The following is a 19,835-nucleotide window of genomic DNA, read 5'->3' on the forward strand; positions in this document are numbered from 1 at the left end:
AGGTGGTGGAGGTAGAGAAAATCATCATCCTGTGGCCCGAAATCAGGATATTTCAGAGCCCTGCAAAGAAAGCAGCCGGGAGTGGGGTGGCTTTGCAGGGAGGCACTTTCAGATCAGCCTCCTTCCTTGCACGAAATCCTTGGAAGTGGCAAGACGTCGGCGACTCTTAAGTCCCGGATCACATGACCCTTCCCAGTCCGCCAATGCAAGAGTCGCTGGCTCAGATTTCAGTTCCAGGGTCTTGATTCCAGCCATGTGCATGCAAAGCAGGAAGGAGAGCTCGAAAAGTTTTGGGGGAAACGCTTGAGGGCTGCTGGACGTTTTTGTTTTTTTGTTTTCTCCCGCGGAGCCGCAGCAGAAGGCAAAGTTGGAAGAAAGCTTTCCGTGTCTCGGGAGGGAGGCTTTGCCTTGAGTCTCCACCAGTCAGCTTAATGCCTTCATCCTATCTTCATTACTTCTTCCAGACACTCCGGAGAGAATGGGGGCAGGCGCATTAGCCATCTGTGTGAGTACGAGGCGGCGGGCTGCGCGGGGAAAGCGAGGGAGGCTCTCTTCTCTCTTGCAAATGGGTGCGCAATTGCGCGCAAATGGGTGCCTGCGCGCGCGCGCGCTCTCTACGCCCACCCACGACGTGGGGGGGGGGGTGCAATATTGAGCGCAGTCTAACATTTTGAATGGTGCAATAAAGTGGTTTAGTCAGTCGGTGTGTCTAGATCTGTTGTCTTACAAAGTGGGAGACTTCCAGGGTTTTTTGTGTGTGTGTAATTTTGAGGGTATTTTTAATAGGTGCATAGAGAAAAGATGAAAAACCAAGCATTGTTTTAGACATGTATAAAAAGCATTTTGTTCTTCCAGTGTTAAGCTTATGTTCAGTTCATTCCGTTTCTGCTCTTATTTCTCAGCCTCAAAGTCAGCCCTCCTCTGCCTCTCTTAATTTATAATATACCTGCCTCGAAAATAATTGTGCAGCAATTCCACCTCGGAGATGTAGCTTGCCTCCTTTGTTTTGATGAAGACGCTTGGGGGGGGGGTTGTTGTTGTTTAGATTCCGGGGGTTTGAACAGCAGCACAATTAAACATAGACTCAAAAGTACCGTAAATGTCACTGAATTCATTGGGCCTCAGTCCCGTCCCCCCACCCAATGTATAGAACTGCAGTTCCAGTAGTATTTTTTAAAAATCTATTTTTGCACCACAACTCCTATTTTGTTTATAACCGTTTCCCAAAATTGTTTCAGTAGCTTGTAGCTAGGCACTTTGCAGTTCTTGGTTTATTTTTCAATTAAAGTCATTGTATAAGTGCCAGGTTTGCATGTAAAATAAACAAACAAACCCATTTTATTTCTAGAGTAGGGCTTTCTGTTGTGTTATGCCTTCTCTGTTAGTGATCTTGCCTGCAGTCTTCCCTCTAAAAAAAGTTTTGCTCCTAAGCAAGTACGTGCATGTTTGCCGCCAATATGGGTAAGTTTGAAGCTGTGTTTAAAAATTGGAGCCGCTCAGATAAATGTGCAGATTTAAAGGAATTTTTTAAACAATGAAGAAACAACTTGCTCCTGCAGCACTGTGAGGCAGGATTGATAATGTGTACAGTATTTTATTCTTTTTAACTAACATTCCAAGATGGATGTTTCAGAGGGAAGGATTTGCTGTTCCATGCATATATTTTGCCTGTTTTGTAGGCACTAGAGATTTAGTGGATATAGCAGATGGGTAGGCAAAAGACCATGCACTCCCCTCTCTGCTTTTTTCTGAATGCACATAAATAAATAACATTACAAGAATTAGTACGCACTGTCTGCTCTTTCCATCTTTGAGTCTTGCGTTTTCCCCTTTTGAACCTTTCCCATTTTTCATGTTCAAAAGGACAGGTTAGCAGTGTAGTTCTCTGTAAGTCTGTGCAGAAGCCAGCCGCTTTTGAATTCAGTGGGGCTTACTCCCAAGGTAAATGTGTACAGTCATACCTCTTGTTACGTTTGCTTCAGGTTAAATCTTTTCAGGTTGCGTCCCGCAGCGACCCGGAAGTACCAGAAAGGGTTGCTTCCGGGTTTCGCCACTCACGCATGCGCAGACACTCAAAAATGATGTCATGCGCAGAAGCGGCGAATCGTGACCCGCGCGTTCTGCTCATTTTGCGAACGGGGCTCTCGAACGGATTCCGTTCGCAACCAGAGGTACCACTGTAATAGGATGGCCACCTTCATTCTTAAAACAAATTTTATTAGGAGTGGGAATCTTGGCTGGCTTAAATAGTTGCGTCCCCCCCCCCCCGAATCATTTCATGAGCAGAAAGCTGGTAAAGTTATGTTTATATAGTGGCTTAGAGCAGGACCACGCAGCTCTCCAAGCAGAGCCCCTTTCCTCAGCAAGCCCTTTAAGAAGGAATGCAGTAAAAGTGGCAGAACCTTATGCTAGGATGAATACGATTACCAGGTGGCCTCATAGGACGGCTCCAAGAGCTACAAGAGGCCATTGACCAGGCATAATGTTCACTGGAACGTTTGCGCTGTGCAGCCTGGTTTTAAAATGAATGCCATATAGTGCTTCCCTGAGTTACCACTGGGACATCCTTGGGAGATGTGTGAATGGAGGTTCTATCACAACAGGTAGTGATGGAGGAAGCTGTTTTTGATACATGCCAGCCAGCAGTGTTAGAAATAACGCACACTGCTATTTTTCTGTTAAACATCCACATTTTAGCTTTGACTCTCAGAATCCTTGGAAGGGACCCCAAGGGTCATCTAGCCCAACCCCCTTGTGATGCAGGAATATCGACTGAAGCATCCATGACAGGTGGCCATCCAGCCTCTGCTTAAAAACCTCCAAGGAAGGAGAGTCCGCCACCTCTTGTTGGAGTCTGTTCCACTGTCGAACAGCTTTGACCCTTAGAAAGTTTTTCTGAATGTTTAGTCTCAATCTCCTTTCATATATATATATATATATATATATATATATATATATATATATATATGCAGGTTTTGGTGTCTTCGGGTATCTTCCCGTGTAAGAGTTGGGGTGTCTAGGCGACGTTTCGACGAGGTCTCACTCGTCATCTTCAGGCTGGTGCTTTCGGCTTCTTGTTACTAGAACAGAGCAGGATCTCAGTGTTTGAGTTCCTATAAATACTGTTGAGGGGGTGTGGTGTATAGCCTCCAACGTTCTGGGCAGAGAGGAAGTTCCCAGGTATATATATTTGGACTTGATATCCCGCTTTATCACTACCCGAAGGAGTCTCAAAGTGGCTAACATTCTCCTTTCCCTTCCTCCCCCACAACAAACACTCTGTGAGGTGAGTGGGGCTGAGAGACTTCAAAGAAGTGTGACTAGCCCAAGGTCACCCAGCAGCTGCATGTAGAGGAGCGGGGAAACGAACCCAGTTCACCGGATTACGCATCTACTGCTCTTAACCACTACACCACACTGGCTCTCAATCAATCTCCTTTCTTGTAGCTGGAAGCCATTAGTTCGAGTCCTACCCTCCGGAGCAGGAGAAAACAAGCTTGCTCCATCTTCCAGAAAACAGATAGATAAAATTTTATAGACTAATTCTGGACTGGATGGGCTATTGGCCTGAACCAGCGAGGCTGTTAGGAAAAATCCAGCTTGTAAACAGCGCTGCTGCTCTTCCGCTGTGGCAGAAATCCATTTCTCAGTGTCTGGTTACCATGCCAGGCCATTCGGCTATTTACCTCTATGTTTACCCTGATGTTTCAGAGAAGAACGGCTTCCATTCATAGAGCGTGTCTCTCATTTCCGCTGCACCCACAGTTGCTCTGGCAATGCAGCTTGGAGACTTCCAAGTTATCCACTCTGTTGCTCGGCTACGTATTCCATGCTCCTCCTCCTCTGACTTTCTTTTTCCTTTTCAGTCTCTCCCTGTGTGTGCATGTTTCTGTCCCAGATCTTTTCGGAAGAATTCCTCTCCGCCGGGTTTTGTTTGTTTTTGTTGAGAATTTAAAACCCGAAAGGCCTGGCTTGAATGCTTAGCTTTCCTTTCGTAGAGCCACCATGCAGCCCCCTATAGTCACGATGACCGACTGCTCCCTCTTTCTGTGCTCTTTCAAGCAAAGCAAATCCGCTGTCAGGCTGAAAGAAGACATGAAGAAGATTGCGGCAGCCCCACTGAGTGGCCAGAGGGGAGCTGCCTGCCAGAAGGTGTTTGGCATAAGCCTGCAGGAACTTCAGCAGCAGGGACTGTGCAAGAACGGAGTCCCGGCCGTCGTGTGGGAGATTGTCGAATACCTGACTTGGCATGGTAAGCGGCTAGCAGAACCTTCCTTGTTGAAAAGGGGGGAAAGAAAGGTTTATCTTTAAGGTGCAGGTAGTGAACATGTGAGGGTCGCGGGTGGCGCTGTGGGTTAAACCACTGAGCCTAGGACTTGCCATCAGAAGGTCGGCGGTTCGAATCCCGCAATGGGGTGAGCTCCTGTTGCTCGGTCCCTGCTCCTGCCGACCTAGCAGTTCGAAAGCACGTCAAAGTGCAAGTAGATAAATTGGTACCGCTCTGGCGGGAAGGTAAACGGCGTTTCCATGCGCTGCTCTGGTTCGCCAGAAGCGGCTTAGTCATGCTGGCCACATGACCTGGAAGCTGTACCCCAGCTTCCTCGGCCAATAAAGCGAGATGAGCACCACAACCCCAGAGTCGGCCACGACTGGACCTAATGGTCAGGGGTCCCTTTACCTTATTAGTGAATATGTGGCCCACCAGATGTTGCAGAGCTTACATACAGTGGTGCCTCGCAAGACGAAATTAATCCGTTCCGCGAGTTTCTTCGTCTAGCGGTTTTTTCGTCTTGCGAAGCAGCCCTATTAGCGGCTTAGCGCTATTAGCGGTTTAGCGGCTATTAAAGGCTTAGCGGCTATTAGAGGCTTAGCGGATTAGCGGCTAAAAGGCTATTAGCGGCTTAGCGGCTTAGAAAAAGGGGGGGAAAGTGAAAAAAAATCGGAACACTTGAAAGACGTTTTCGTCTTGCAAAGCATGCCCATAGGGAAAATCGTCTTGCGAAGCAGCTCAAAAACGGAAAACCCTTTCGTCTAGCGGGTTTTCCATCTTGCGAGGCATTCGTCTTGCGGGGCACCACTGTATCTCTATGCGGCCTAGGACCCACGTACCTATGGGACCGCCTCTCCTGGTATGCCCCGCGGAGGACCTTAAGGTCCATAGATGACAACATTTTGGAGGTCCCAAGCCACAAGGTGGTTAGGTTGGTCTCAACTAGGGCCAGGGCCTTTTCAGTACTGGCCCCGACTTGGTGGAACTCTCTGTCACAAGAGACTAGGGCCCTGCGGGACTTGACATCTTTCCACAGGGAATGCAAGATAGAGCTGTTCCGCCTGGCCTTTGGTTTGGACTCAGTCTGACCCTTATGTTGCCCTCCCCTTATGGTTTTGACTTTTAAAATGAGGCTGCATTTTAACCTGTATTTTAAATTGGGTTTTTTCTTTTTCTTTTTTCTTATTATGTTTTTACTGAAATTTTATTAGAGTTAGCCGCTCTGAGCCCGGCTCTGGCCGGGGAGGGCAGGGTAGAAATAAAAATTGTTGTTATTATCATCATCATCATCATCATCATCATGATCCCTGACCATAGGCCATGTTGACTGGGACTGGTGGGGGCTTATTATGATTATTATTAATTTATATACCATCCTTCATTAAAAGATCTGAGGGCAGTTCACAAGATTACGTTTCCGAGCACAATTCAAAGTGCTGGTGTTGACCTTTAAAGCCCTAAACGGCCTTGGCCCAGTATACCTGAAGGAGCGTCTCCACCCCCATCGTTCTGCCCGGACGCTGAGGTCCAGCGCCGAGGGCCTTCTGGCGGTTCCCTCATTACGAGAAGCAAAGCTACAGGGAACCAGGCAGAGGGCCTTCTCAGTAGTGGTGCCTGCCCTGTGGAACACTCTCCCATCAGATGTCAAAAAGATAAACAACTACCTGACATTCAGAAGACATCTTAAGGCAGCCCTGTTCAGGGAAGTTTTTAAATGTGTGATATTTTAGTGTATTTTTGGTTTCTATGGAAGCCGCCCAGAGTGGCTGGGGAAACCCAGCCAGATGGGCGGGGTACAAATAATAAATTATTATTATTATTATTATTATTATTATTATTATTATTATTATTATTATTAACTTACTTTGGGCATTTGGACCCAACTCTCCAGCCAAAAGGGCCCCCCAGAGCAGCTTACATGCAGTAAATCAGGACAAGAGCTCATCTTCCTGTCTCTTCTGCTGTTGGGATTTCTGCTTTCAGGTGGCACTTGGACTTCCATAAATTCTGGAGAGTTGCAGGTTCCTCGCTGTTGCTTTAAGGGGCTATCTGTACTCTCAATGTGTAAATGTATTTTATCTCTGTAACTTCTATTGGCTCTCTCCTCTCCTACTTCCGGAGAATGCTGGGAATTGTAGTTTGGTGATTCTGGGAATTATCTATTAGAGACCCCAGGTGCCCTCCTAGGACCGCGTTTCCCCATAAAAGGAAACTCCTAAACTAAGTTCAGGGCTCTCCCAGGGACACTGTTTGTCTGTTTGCATAAGATTTGGCCGCCATCACCACACACTTTCTTGAACAATTATCTTGTCGCTGCAAAAAAGTCAAATAAAAAAAGTGGTGGGAAATTGCCCCCAGGAAGTGTGGAATAACAGCCACTATCTGGTATTGTTGTATAACTTTCTGAGAACATTTCAAGAGGAATGCTCAATAAACGGGACATTGTATAACCTCTGTGCATGTTTTGTGTGAATGTATTGGCACGAATCCGTTCCGGAAGTCCGTTCGACTTCCAAAATGTTCCACTTCCAAAGCCCGGCTTCTGATTGGCTGCAGGAAGGTCCTGCAGCCAATCGGAAGCTCCGTCGGACATTTAGCTTCCAAAAGAATGTTCGAAAACCAGAACACTCACTTTCGGTTTTTGATCGTTCGGGAGCCGAAATGTTTGACTCCCAAGGCATTCAGGAGCCAAGGTACGACTGTAATAGCTGACCTGAAAGCTCAAGTCTGTGGTGTAGATGCATGTGTGTATTTTATTTCATTTTACTTGGAACAGGTCCATTCTGACTTTCTTCCATCCTGGTACTCAGGATAGTCTGGACAGACACTGTCAACACCCAGACCTGGTTATCATCTGCAAGGGGGGCCACTTCACGTGCCTTCAGACCAAGCCAGGGTCTTGATCTCTGCGGTGATTTTCAAAGCCCCCTGATTGTCGTGGTCTAATGCAGACTTCCTCAAGCCATGTGGTGTCGTGGTTAGATCTAAGGGTTCCAGTGTGCTGTAACGTTGTTAGAGTGTTGGACCAGGACCTGGGAGAGCAGGGTTCGAATCCCCACTCGGCAATGAAGCTCACTGGCTGACGTTGGGCTAGTCACCATCTCTTAGCCTAGCCTACCTCACAGGGCTGTTGTAAAGATGAAATGAAGATGAAATACCACTTTAAGCTTCTTGGAAGGAAAAGGGGGAATAATAATAATAATAATAATAATAATAATAATAATAATAATAATAATAATAATAGTGAAAGAAAATTAAAATGGAAGAAAGTGGGGATCTAAGAGCACGAACATACTAAGTAGGTTCAGGTTTAAATTTCACATAGTTATAAAATAAATCTAATCTTAAATGCTCTGTAATGCTTATATTTGTGTGCATGCAAGCTAAAGAACTAAGCAAGTTGTCTTAAGTTTGATGGTGTGTGAATACTTCTCAACTTTCTGATTTAAAGGGATCTTGCTTTTCTGCAGTGTGCCCTGTTTTCCAGCAGATGTCAGAGTAGGATTGCTAGGCTTTAGTGGAGGCCGGTTTCTGCTAAGGACCTTTTGAGGCATTCCATGTGAACTCCTGTGGGCTAAATGAGGGCCACCTCAGACCTTTCCGCCTTGGGAAGGAAGGTCTGAAGCAGGGTTCTTGCGCAGGCGAACCCACTTAGGCAGGGGTCAGAAAACTCTTTCAGCAGGGGGCAGATCCACCATCCCTCAGACCTTGTGGGGGGCCGGACTATATTTTGAAGGGGGGAGAGAACAAATTCCTATGCCTCATAAATAACCCAGAGATGAAATTTAAATAAAAGCACACATTCTACTCATGTAAAAACATGCTGATTCCCAGACCATTCGTGAGTCGGATTTAGAAGGCGATTGGGTCGGATCCGGCCCCCGGGCCTTAGTTTGCCTACCCATGCACTTAGGCAACAACATTCACAACATATATTTAAAGCAGGCATAGGCAACCTTTGGCTCTCCGAATGTTTTGGACTACAATTCCCATCATCCCTGACCACTGGTCCTGTTAGCTAGCGAACATGGGAGTTGTAGGCCAAAACATCTGGAGGGCTGAAGGTTGCCTATGCCTGATTTAAAGCGTGGGGATCTCACTTCAAACCGTCATGGCTTCCTCCCCGAAATAATTCTGGGAGCCATTGTTTGTTAAGGGGGCTGAGAGCTCTTAGAGGACCCATATTCTCCTCGCATGAGCTGGTTTAACAATCAATCCTTCACATGGAACTCCAGGAATTGTAGCTGTGCAAGTTTGTGCTGGGGAAAACTGCACCAGTTGAATGTCAACTGGCGGGTGTCAGGCAGGCCGGGGGTGCAAGCAGAAAAACATGGCGGCGTATGCACTCCCATCTTGCAGTGACCAGTCAGTTGGAAGTGGCCCCCAGTTCTTACTAGCCCTCCTCAGTAGCACTTAATATTATTTCAGTGTGTGGGTTGTGGCGGTCTGAAAGTGGGGAATGTTCCCCCATGTGGAAGCAACACCCTTCAGTCATGCCAGCACCATACACCGAGAGCCCATTTAAACTGTTATGTAGTGTAGTTTCACCCTGGGCCAACAGGGGGATACTGTATATAGTTTTCACTCAGGTCTGTAGATAGTTTTCACTCAGGTCCGCGGCAGTTAGTTTAGGCGGGAACTCTGAGCTGTGTGGTTACAATGTTGACAGCCGGCTGCCTATAAATACAGGCCGGCTGAGCTGTTCGCAGTCAGTTCTATTCCAGCTTATCTTAATAAAAGAGCTACTTGAAGAAATCGCTGTGCCGGCTACTATGTCAACCCACTACTTAATACTGGCGACGAAGGTGGGATCGGATGGACATCAGAGCACAGCCAGATGCGGCCAGCCTCTGAACTGAGCTAAATCACTGAGCGAAATCACTGAGCGAAATCACTGAGCGAAATCACTGGGCAGAACCAATTCAGAGCTGACTGTTCTGGCTAGAGCACTGTGTTCCATCCATCGCCCTTCACGCCGGCATCGGAATCATGGCTTCATTTGTGCCTCTACCGCCGTTTGCGCCAGCCTCTGAGTCATGGGACTCCTACCTCGCTCGGTTCGACTGCTACCTCCAAGCCAACGAGCTGACAGCAGTATCAGTGGATCGGAAGCGGGGCCTATTCCTCAGCCTCTGTGGGCCTGAGGTGTTTGAGACGGCCCGAGCATTGGTTGCACCGGAAGCAGTCCAGGCAACACCATGGGACACGATCCAAGAGAAGCTCCGCAACCACTACGCACCAAAGCCGTCCAAGATTGCTGCCCGCCATGCGTTCTACCACCGGAACCAGGCAGAGGGGGAGTCAATCAACAACTACGCCACCGCCCTGCGACAGGCCGCAATGCACTGTGAGTTCCGAGACTTAGACGATGCCCTGATGGATCGAATCGTCTGCGGGGTCCGGGACATCCATCTGCAACGGCGTCTCCTAGCCAAGCCAGACCTCACGCTACAGAAAGCCATTGAGGAGGCTGTGGCCTCAGAAGCTGCTGAACGCTCCGCCCAGGAGATCCGCAAGTCCAGCAGCCCGCGTCTTGCTAGGGGGCCAGTTCCGGTGCATCATGAAGAGGCCAGCAGTGCTGAGGCATCCTCCAGTGAAGACGATGACGTGCACCAGACAAAGCGGGAGCGCAGGAAGCTCCAACAGAAGTCCAAGGGCCAACCGGAATGTGCTGGCTGCGGAGGCGACCATTCCCGTGCCAAGTGTCGATTCAGAGACGCCATCTGTAGGAGGTGTTCCAGAAGGGGCCACATCGCTAAGGTCTGCCGATCGGCTCCGTCTGACACCCCCCCTTCATCGACTCGCAAGTTCAAGTCTTCACTCCAGTCTGCCAAGGAAAGTTGTTTCGCTCTCACCAACTGCCACTGCCCGTCTGGAACCACGATTGGCCAAACCGACTCGTCTATGCGACGCAAGCTGAACGTCACGGTGCTCATTGAAGGAGCTCCATGTGACATGGAGATCGACACCGGGTCTGCCCTGTCCGTCGTGTCATGGAGCACCATCAAAAGACTGGTACCCAGAGTATCCAAAAGGCAACTCGACTCTCACCGCGTACACCTGAGAGACTACCAGGGAAACGACATTCCCGTGGTAGGCGTTGGCCGGTTCCGGATCGCCTTCAAGGATTTTTCGGGCCTGCTCCGGTTGGTGGTGGTCGAAGGTCAGCGGCCAAGCCTCCTAGGGCTAGACTGGTTTGATGCCCTCGGCCTGGAAGTCACCGGCATCAACTGCATCTCTAACGCAGAGACTGAGGGTCTGGTCAGAGACTTTGCCGAGGTTTTTGACGGCACCTTGGGACAATATACTGGTACGCCCATCTCCTTTAGCCTTGATCCACAAGTCGCCCCCATCAAGCTCAAGCCACGCCGGGTTCCCTTTGCTCTCAAGGCTAAGGTGGACGAACAACTGGACAAACTGATCGCCCAAGGAGTTTTGGAGCCCGTTGACCACGCAAAGTGGGAAACCCCCATCGTCACGCCTGTCAAGCCAGATGGGTCGGAGAGAATCTGCGCTGACTACAAGTGCACAATCAACAAGGCACTTCAGCAGCATGCTTATCCGGTTCCTGTTGTCCAACACCTGCTGCATTCCCTGGGTGAGGGTAAGGTCTTCGCTAAGCTGGACCTTGCCCAAGCCTATCAACAACTGCCAGTCGATGATGCCACTGCTGAAGCCCAGACGATCGTCACCCACCGGGGGGCATTCCGTTGCCGCCGGTTGCAGTTCGGGGTGAGTGTGGCTCCTGGCATCTTCCAAAGCCTTATGGAGCGTCTCCTGCAAGGGCTTCCAGGCGTGGTACCATATTTTGATGACGTCTTGGTGTCTGCAGAATCACACCAGCAGCTGTTTGAGCGCCTCCGTGCCGTGCTGACCAGGTTCCAGGAGGCCGGGCTCAAGGTAAAGAGGGAGAAGTGCCTGATTGCCGTTCCACAGGTAGAGTTCCTGGGCTATCTTATCGATGCCTCCGGCCTTCATCCAACCACATCCAAGATCCGCGCTATCCAGCAGGCCCCCACCCCAAAGGACAAAACGGAGTTGCAGGCATTCCTGGGGCTGCTGAACTTTTATAACATGTTCCTGCCCCACAAAGCCACTGTGGCTGAGCCTCTTCACCGACTCCCTAGCACTAAGACGCCTTGGGCCTGGGGTCATTGAGAGACGGCGGCCTTCAACGCGGTCAAGGCTCTCCTTTCTTCAGACAGTGTGCTGGTACAGTACAGTGAATCCAGGCCGCTGGTCCTTGCCTGCGACGCCTCACCTTTTGGCATCGGTGCTGTCCTTAGTCACCGTTTCCCAGATGGAAGAGAAGCACCGCTCGCCTACTTTTCCAGGACACTATCTCCGACGGAACGGAATTACAGCCAGCTCGACAAGGAGGCATTGGCACTTGTGGCTGGAGTGAAGAGGTTCCATGAATACCTCTATGGCAGGACTTTTGACCTCATCACTGACCACAAGCCACTCCTGGGCCTCCTCGCCGGTGATCGTCCAACTCCACCGGTCCTCTCACCACGCATGCTGCGATGGACTGTTTTCCTGGCTGCCTACCACTACCGGCTCATCCATCGCCCGGGGAAATCGATGGGCCATGCCGACGCCCTCAGCCGTTGCCCTCTTCCAGCATTTGTGGAAGACCCGGCTCCAGCTTCATCGCTCCTTCTGATTGAGGATCTTCCGGCAGCGCCTGTATCGGCTGCCACTGTGGCCTCCGCGTCTGCCCAGGATCGCACCATCAGCCGGGTGCTCAACTGGGTGTGGAGGGGGTGGCCACAAGGGCCTTTTGCATCGGAGTTCCAGCCCTTCGCAACCAGACAACATGAACTCTCAGCTCATCGCGGCTGTCTGCTGTGGGGAGACCGCGTCGTGATTCCCCAGGGACTCCGTCAGCGCGTCCTGGAGGCTCTGCACGTTGGCCACCCGGGAATTGTCAAAATGAAGGCGTTGGCTCGGTGTTACGTCTGGTGGCCTAATATGGACGATGCCATCACTGCCTGGGTATCCGCCTGTCATGCGTGCCAAGAGTCGAGGCCTGCACCACCGGCAGCTAAGGGACACACCTGGGAGACGCCAAAGACACCCTGGTCGAGGGTGCACATCGATCTGGCTGGCCCCTTTCACGGCCGGACCTTTATGGTAGTGGTGGACGCCTATTCCAAATGGCTGGAGGTCGCCCTGATGCCCTCCACCACTACCGAAGCTGTCATCCGGGTGCTGCGAGGCCTGTTTGCAACGCATGGGTGTCCTGATGTCCTTGTCTCTGACAACGGACCGCAGTTCACGTCAGGCACGTTTGAGCGGTATCTTTTGGGACTGGGCATCCGCCATGCCCTAACGGCACCTTTTCATCCATCCAGCAACGGGCAAGCAGAAAGAATGGTGCGCTCGACAAAAGAGGCACTGGCGCGCCTGGACCGGGGAGACTGGCATGAGCGGGTCGCCGAATACTTGTTCGTGCAGCACATCACTCCTCATGCGGCCACAGGGAGGAGTCCTGCTGAACTGCTTATGGGCCGCCGCCTCAGGTCACCGCTCGACCGGCTACACCCAGACTTTGCCGTGGCTGAACCCCCAGGCTGTGCCAACACACCACGGTCATTTGTCCCAGGAAACCAGGTCTTTGCCCGGAACTATGTGGGGGACATTCCTTGGGTGCCAGCCACAGTAGTGGGAGTCACTGGACCTCGCTCGTACCAGGTGGCACTCGAAGACGGACATTTGTGGCGACGGCACATAGACCAGCTTAGGCGCAGGGTTGGCGACTTAGAGACTACCGAGGCGCCCCCAACTGCGCTTGCGGCTCCAGAAGAGACACGTACAGATGGCGAGGCCCCACCTACACCTCCCTCGCAAACTGCCAGCATGGAGCCAAACCAAGCCGTCTCAGAACAGACTCAGACCACTCCACTTGCGGAGGCTCCACCCACAGCAGCGGATCCAGGGGAGTTGGTTCCAACGCCACCTAGGGTCGCACCACAGCCTCAGTGAGAACTGTGTGGCCCTCCGGACTTGGCTACCAGTCCCCGGCGGTCTGGCAGAGTTTCCAAGCGCCCAACTCATTTAAAGGACTACGTTGTTGGACAGGTATCACTGTTGGTCTAAGTATGGGAAATGTAACCGATATGCTTTTGTGCCTAATTGAACCATTACGCGTAGTGCTGTATATAAGGAAACCATTACGATTGTAACTAACGCCTTATCTCGGTGGGGAGGGGTGTTATGTAGTGTAGTTTCACCCTGGGCCAACAGGGGGATACTGTATATAGTTTTCACTCAGGTCTGTAGATAGTTTTCACTCAGGTCCGCGGCAGTTAGTTTAGGCGGGAACTCTGAGCTGTGTGGTTACAATGTTGACAGCCGGCTGCCTATAAATACAGGCCGGCTGAGCTGTTCGCAGTCAGTTCTATTCCAGCTTATCTTAATAAAAGAGCTACTTGAAGAAATCGCTGTGCCGGCTACTATGTCAACCCACTACTTAATATAAACCACATTGCTCTTCCTCAAATAACTCTGGGAACTGTAGTTTATTAAGGATGCTGGGACTCGTAGCTCGTGTCAGGGGTAAACAACAACCAAAGGTGTGTTTTTTTGTTTATTTATTAGATTTATATGCTGCCCTTCGTCATAAGATGTCAGGATGGCTCACAGAATAAAATACAGGATGAAAACAAGCAAATAAGTAAAACAAAACAGCAAAACAATAAGCCCCCCTTCCCACAGACACATTTAAAAGGCTGTAGAATATTAAACAGCCAAAGGCCTGGTTGAAGAGGAATGTTTTTCCATGGCACCTAGAGAGAGAGAGAGAGAGAGAGAGCTTTTTTCCGGGCGCATGCAGGGGTATGCATACCCCTAAACATTTTGTGACTCTTTGTACTTTTGTCCATTTACTGTATTTATTTTTCCCAATTTGAACTATAAAACTGAGTCAAAATGAGAGTACCCCTAAACATTTTTTTAGGGGGGAAAGCACTATATATATATATATATATATATGTTTTGGTGTCTTCGGGTGTCTTCCCGTGTAAGAGTTGGGGTGTCTAGGCGACGTTTCGACGAGGTCTCACTCGTCATCTTCAGGCTGGTGCTTTCGGCTTCTTGTTACTAGAACAGAGCAGGATCTCAGTGTTTGAGTTCCTATAAATACTGTTGAGGGGGTGTGGTGTATAGCCTCCAACGTTCTGGGCAGATAGGAAGTTCCTAGGTTAATGTGCCTTTTCTTCTTTTGTTCATTAATTACTTGAGGGATATCTTGAGTGATTACTTGAGTGATATTCTGAGTACCACTTAGGAGGGTCATTAGGTGTGGATTAGTTGCTAAAGCTTTCGTGTCTTGACCTCTTGACCTTGTGAAGAGTTTTTCTGAGAAGATGGCTGTACTGCACTTAGTTGTGCTCTGGCTTGGCTTCGTGTATAGGGGCGAGCTGTGGTTTTGTGCCCTGTGCCAGCCAGATCTGTGTAGGGATTGCAGGGGGGTGCAGCATCCGGAGGTGCCACTATGGTTTGGCTACTGGATGGTGTCTGTAATTTATCTGTGGAGAGGGTCTGGGTTTGGGTCTGGTGTGGTTGATTGGAGATGGCGTTCTGTGTGCCTCTGGTTCTGGTGTCGGTTTTAGTGGGGAGGGCTAATTTCCAGATGTCTGGCAGGCGGGACGTGTCGTCACGCTTGTTCATGTTGTGAGGGTGTTTCTCTATCTCGATGGCTTCCATGATTATTCTCTTGTGGTGATGTTCCATGTTAAAGAGCAATTTGGAATCTGGAATTTGGAAACCGACACCAGAACCAGAGGCACACAGAACGCCATCTCCAATCAACCACACCAGACCCAAACCCAGACCCTCTCCACAGATAAATTACAGACACCATCCAGTAGCCAAACCATAGTGGCACCTCCGGATGCTGCACCCCCCTGCAATCCCTACACAGATCTGGCTGGCACAGGGCACAAAACCACAGCTCGCCCCTATACACGAAGCCAAGCCAGAGCACAACTAAGTGCAGTACAGCCATCTTCTCAGAAAAACTCTTCACAAGGTCAAGAGGTCAAGACACGAAAGCTTTAGCAACTAATCCACACCTAATGACCCTCCTAAGTGGTACTCAGAATATCACTCAAGTAATCACTCAAGATATCCCTCAAGTAATTAATGAACAAAAGAAGAAAAGGCACATTAACCTAGGAACTTCCTATCTGCCCAGAACGTTGGAGGCTATACACCACACCCCCTCAACAGTATTTATAGGAACTCAAACACTGAGATCCTGCTCTGTTCTAGTAACAAGAAGCCGAAAGCACCAGCCTGAAGATGACGAGTGAGACCTCGTCGAAACGTCGCCTAGACACCCCAACTCTTACACGGGAAGACACCCGAAGACACCAAAACCTACATTCCTGTACCCGTGAAAATCTACGAAAGCATATATATATATATATATATATATATATATATATATATATATATATATATATATATAATGAAGTCACCAGGCAAACCCAGCTTGTTCTCCACTGCACTAATTTCCTATTTGTAGGGTGTGTGTGTTTTTTCCACACAAGAGAGCATTCAGAATTGTGATATTTCCCCCTTCACAGTTCGAAATGAGGCAGTTCCATTCTCCCACCTTGGATCTTTACCACCTTGTTGTGCATGTATGTCTAGGCCAGGCCTACTTTTTTTGGCCCTCGTTTTCACTGCTATACACTTAAAAGCCGACTTAGGCTTTTTTTTTGTTACGTTTGGCATTTGCCATTGGTTGCTCTGGCCGTGTTATTTTTAAAGCAGGGCAGCGGGTGTGCCAGTTATTTATTTATCTTCCTCCTTTTTTAATGTGTAATTACAGGGCTGAAACAGGAAGGTCTTTTCAGGGTGAATGGCAACCTGAAAACCATGGAGCGGCTTCGAGGGAAGTACGAGAGCGGAAAGGAAGTGGAGCTGCCTGTGGAAGGCGACGTCAGCTCCGCGGCCAGTTTGCTGAAATTGTTTTTGAGGGAGCTGCCTGATCGGGTGATCACTTCTGCAGCACACCCCAAATTCATACACCTGTATCAAGGTGACAGTCTTTTCATCAAGCATACATCCCTGTGTATATTGTTCCTGGTGGAGTTCACTAGATCTCTAGCTGGTGTTGTTATTTTAATCATTTCCCCTAAATCGGGCAGTTGCCATGGGAAATGGCAACATGCATATAGTGGTACCTCGGAAGTTGAACGTAATCCGTTCCGGAAATTCATTCAACTTCCAAAATGTTCGGAAACCAAGGTGCGGCTTCCGATTGGCTGCAGGAAGCTCCTGCAGCCAATCAAAAGCCATGGAAGCCCCGTCGGATGTTTGGGTTCCAAAAAGCGTTTGCAAACTTCTGGGTTTGCGGTGTTCGGGAGCCAAAACGTTCGACTCGCAAGGCGCCCGGGATCCAAGGTACAACTGTACTCCGAGTCGCAGAAGAAGAAAAAATGTTGTCCTGGAAAAACAACTTGTGCTAGTCAGTGGATAAAATTTATGTGACTGAGCTGGGTTGCTTTGTTTCTCTGAACACTTGGCCAGTCTGAATTACAAGAGGATCAATTCTTGTACTTTCCCCACCTCCTGAAGCAAATTTCGCTAAATGAGTACAGTGGTACTTCAGGTTACAGACACTTCAGGTTACAGACTCCGCTAACCCAGAAATAGTACCTCGGGTTAAGAACTTTGCTTCAGGATGAGAACAGAAATCGTACCGCAGCGGCGCAGTGGCAGCAGGAGGCCCCATTAGCTAAAGTGGTACCTCAGGTTAAGAACAGTTTCAGGTTAAGAACAGACCTCCAGAATGAACTAAGTTCTTAACCCGAGGTACCACTGTAAAAGGTGTGTTTCTCAGCGGTGAAGATTGTACTTTGCATGCAGAAAGGTCTCTGGTCTGGTCCTTGGCATCTCCAGGTAAGACTGGGAAAGACTTCCATCTGAAACCTGGAGAGCCACTGCCAATTAGTGTAGACTGACTAGCTCCAGCTAGTGGAGCTGTAATCCATAACATCTGGCAGGCGCAAGGCTGGTGTACACAATACTGACATAGATGAATCTGTGAATCTGCTGGGCTGGAGGGGTTTGGATGAGGTAGAGATAGCCCTCTGCCAGCGAGAAGCACCCCAAAGCTACCACCATCGAAAGGCAGTGGAATCCCTTCCCTCAGGTGTCCTGTTCAGAGGGGGTGAAGCTTTCAAAGGACTGTGGGCCTCAGATATAAAGAGCATGGGCATGTGCAGAGTGTACCTCCCTTGCGACTGTGAAAACTATTGTGTTTAATAAGATAATTCCACAGTATCCTCAGACCATGCAGCTTCTTTGTTTTACAAAATGTGTAACGGTGCAGACGTTCACTTTCTAAAGATTTCTTTGAAATGTCAAAACAATAGTTCTGCGCCCCTCTTTTCCTTCCCCAAAGATACAAAAACAGGCTGTCTTGGAGAAACTTGAAGAAGGCTTTTTTTAAAAAAGGCTTTGGAATAATGGTAATCTCTGATTAAGAAGTGTTGACTTTGTTTCAGTTGCGTTCCTAAGAATTTGGGTTGATGGCAACTTTATAAGCTCATCAAGGGGCTCATGAACTCAAAGATTTGGGAAGCCCTGGGTTAACATGCTACCGTCCAGCAACAGGTTTACCATCTCGGTGAGAACTAGGTCGTGGTTTTTGAGCCAAACGCTCCACTTTCTCCCTCTTTGCTATATTCCTCTTGGTTAATGGGCAGAACATATTTAAACTCCTCTTTTTGTAAAATGCTAGAGAGTTTCCAGTATGAGTGGGTTCAACTGCTGACATCTGCCCTTCGTTTGAGCATACCTTTGCATTAAAAATGGCTTGCCAGTCAGCTGTTTTTGGTTTTTTGGTGGCGGGGTCGTCCTTTTTCCAGCACAGCTTGCCACATGCTCTTGAACTTGTGTTGTGATAAGATCAAGGTTAGCTGTGAAGAAGAATGATTTCTTGTTTGTAGCCATAAAGATCCCAGATACTTACCACTCAGCAAAGCACACACAGTGCTCCTGTGCTGGAAATAATGTTCAGCCAAGGAGTAATAATGCGTTTCTGCACTGTTTACAGATAAAACAAGTTGTAATTTAGGAACAAGGTTAGAGGGCTTGGCTGAACTCCCTCACATTGCAGAATCAGGTGGTTTGAAGGTATTGGAGCAACTTTAAACATTATGAAAAGATGCGGCGCTGAGCTCTTGTTTTGTGCCTAAGATTTGAAAAGGAAGTTGCACAGGGAGGTCATGTGAGTTCCTTTATCATCCAGAGCTTACATATTCTGGAAAACTATGGTTAATTTAGAGACTTCCCCATTGAATCTTGGTCGCCATGGATGAACTCTTTGCACAAGCGGCAAGGAGATAATTGTAGCCTGCCAATCCAGATCTGATGGCAAATTGTGGTTAGAGGCTCTGTTCCAGAAAGTAGACGAGGAAACCTCAAGAAATGAAGAGGCAAAGTCCTTAGCATGTTCCCAACTTCCAAGTAACAGTTGGGAAGATGGAGTTGAGTTTTGGAGGATGATGGTATTGTCCAGGGTGACACACTTAAAGAAATTGGAAAGCCACATTTATTTAATTGGACTTCTCTGGGGCCAACTGACTAAAGATTACAGCTGCCTTGGCTACAGAGTATTTTATCTTGGACAAGATTAACATACAGTGGTACCTCGGGTTAAGAGCTTAATTTGTTCCGGAGGTCCGTTCTTAACCTGAAACTGTTCTTAACCTGAGACACCACTTTAGCTAATGGGGCCTCCCGCTGCTGCCGCACGATTTCTGTTCTCATCCTGAAGCAAAGTTCTTAACCTGAGGTACTATTTCTTCGGTTAGCGGAGTCTGTAACCTGAAGCGTATGTAACCTGAAGCGTATGTAACCCAAGGTACCACTGTATTGCTGGTTTTTCAAGGGATAAAAAGGACCTTTGTTAAAATAGATTTCCCCCAGTCGCACTCACCTGCACTACACCTGACATAGCTCCTGACATCAGATACGGGGCAAGGAACACAGCAGCTTTAAAGGGACAAGCTGGAACATTGGAGGGATACTCGTTCTGCAAGCATGGCATGCATTTGACTCCCTTTAAATTTGACATCAAATGCAAGCCCTGACTGGATCGGCTGCACTCTGGAAATCCTGATTGACGCTTGATGCGAATAGGGGTTGCGTTCAGCTCCCTTTGGCTTGTGGGACAAACTGGGGCTTCTGCTGGGCTCAGTTAAACCCACCACACGAGATCTAGAGGTTCCCCACCACTGATTAAGATTTCGGTGTGATGTGCATGTAAGTGCTTTGTAAGCTGGTTGACCGTATCATCCTGCCAAAAGCTGACATTTCCACGTTGTCGTCAGAATCATAGAATTTGTAGAGCTGGAAGAGACCCTGAGGATCGTCTAGTCCATCCCTTCCCACAATGCATCTGTCCCAGATTGGGGGGTTGAACTTGCATAAATACTAGTATCTGCCTGCCCATAAAAAGGCCTGTCCTGTTAGATTTGATTTGTACATCCCTTCTATTTTAAAAGAGAGGATATTATATCCATGTCACAGCTGTTCAGTTCAG

General features: G+C 48.6%; 1 protein-coding gene across 2 annotated transcripts in view; it reads left to right on the plus strand.

Annotated features, from left to right (window-relative positions):
* Nucleotides 1–299: 299 nt before the first annotated feature.
* FAM13A (family with sequence similarity 13 member A) overlaps nt 300–19,835 on the plus strand; it is a 149,046-nt gene continuing 129,510 nt past the window's right edge. The window contains exons 1-3 of one of the 2 annotated variants that reach the window (XM_081206972.1): nt 300–505; nt 4,063–4,252; nt 16,113–16,322. In XM_081206972.1, the coding sequence (XP_081063098.1) occupies nt 479–505; nt 4,063–4,252; nt 16,113–16,322 (427 nt within the window). In that variant the 5' untranslated portion in view covers nt 300–478. Of the gene's footprint in view, nt 506–3,885; nt 4,253–16,112; nt 16,323–19,835 lie in introns of those variants that run through there. The other variant, XM_081206971.1, reaches the window with a different exon arrangement.

Source organism: Podarcis bocagei, assembly GCF_964188305.1.
Source record: "Podarcis bocagei genome assembly, chromosome: 9".
Lineage (NCBI taxonomy): Eukaryota > Metazoa > Chordata > Lepidosauria > Squamata > Lacertidae > Podarcis > Podarcis bocagei.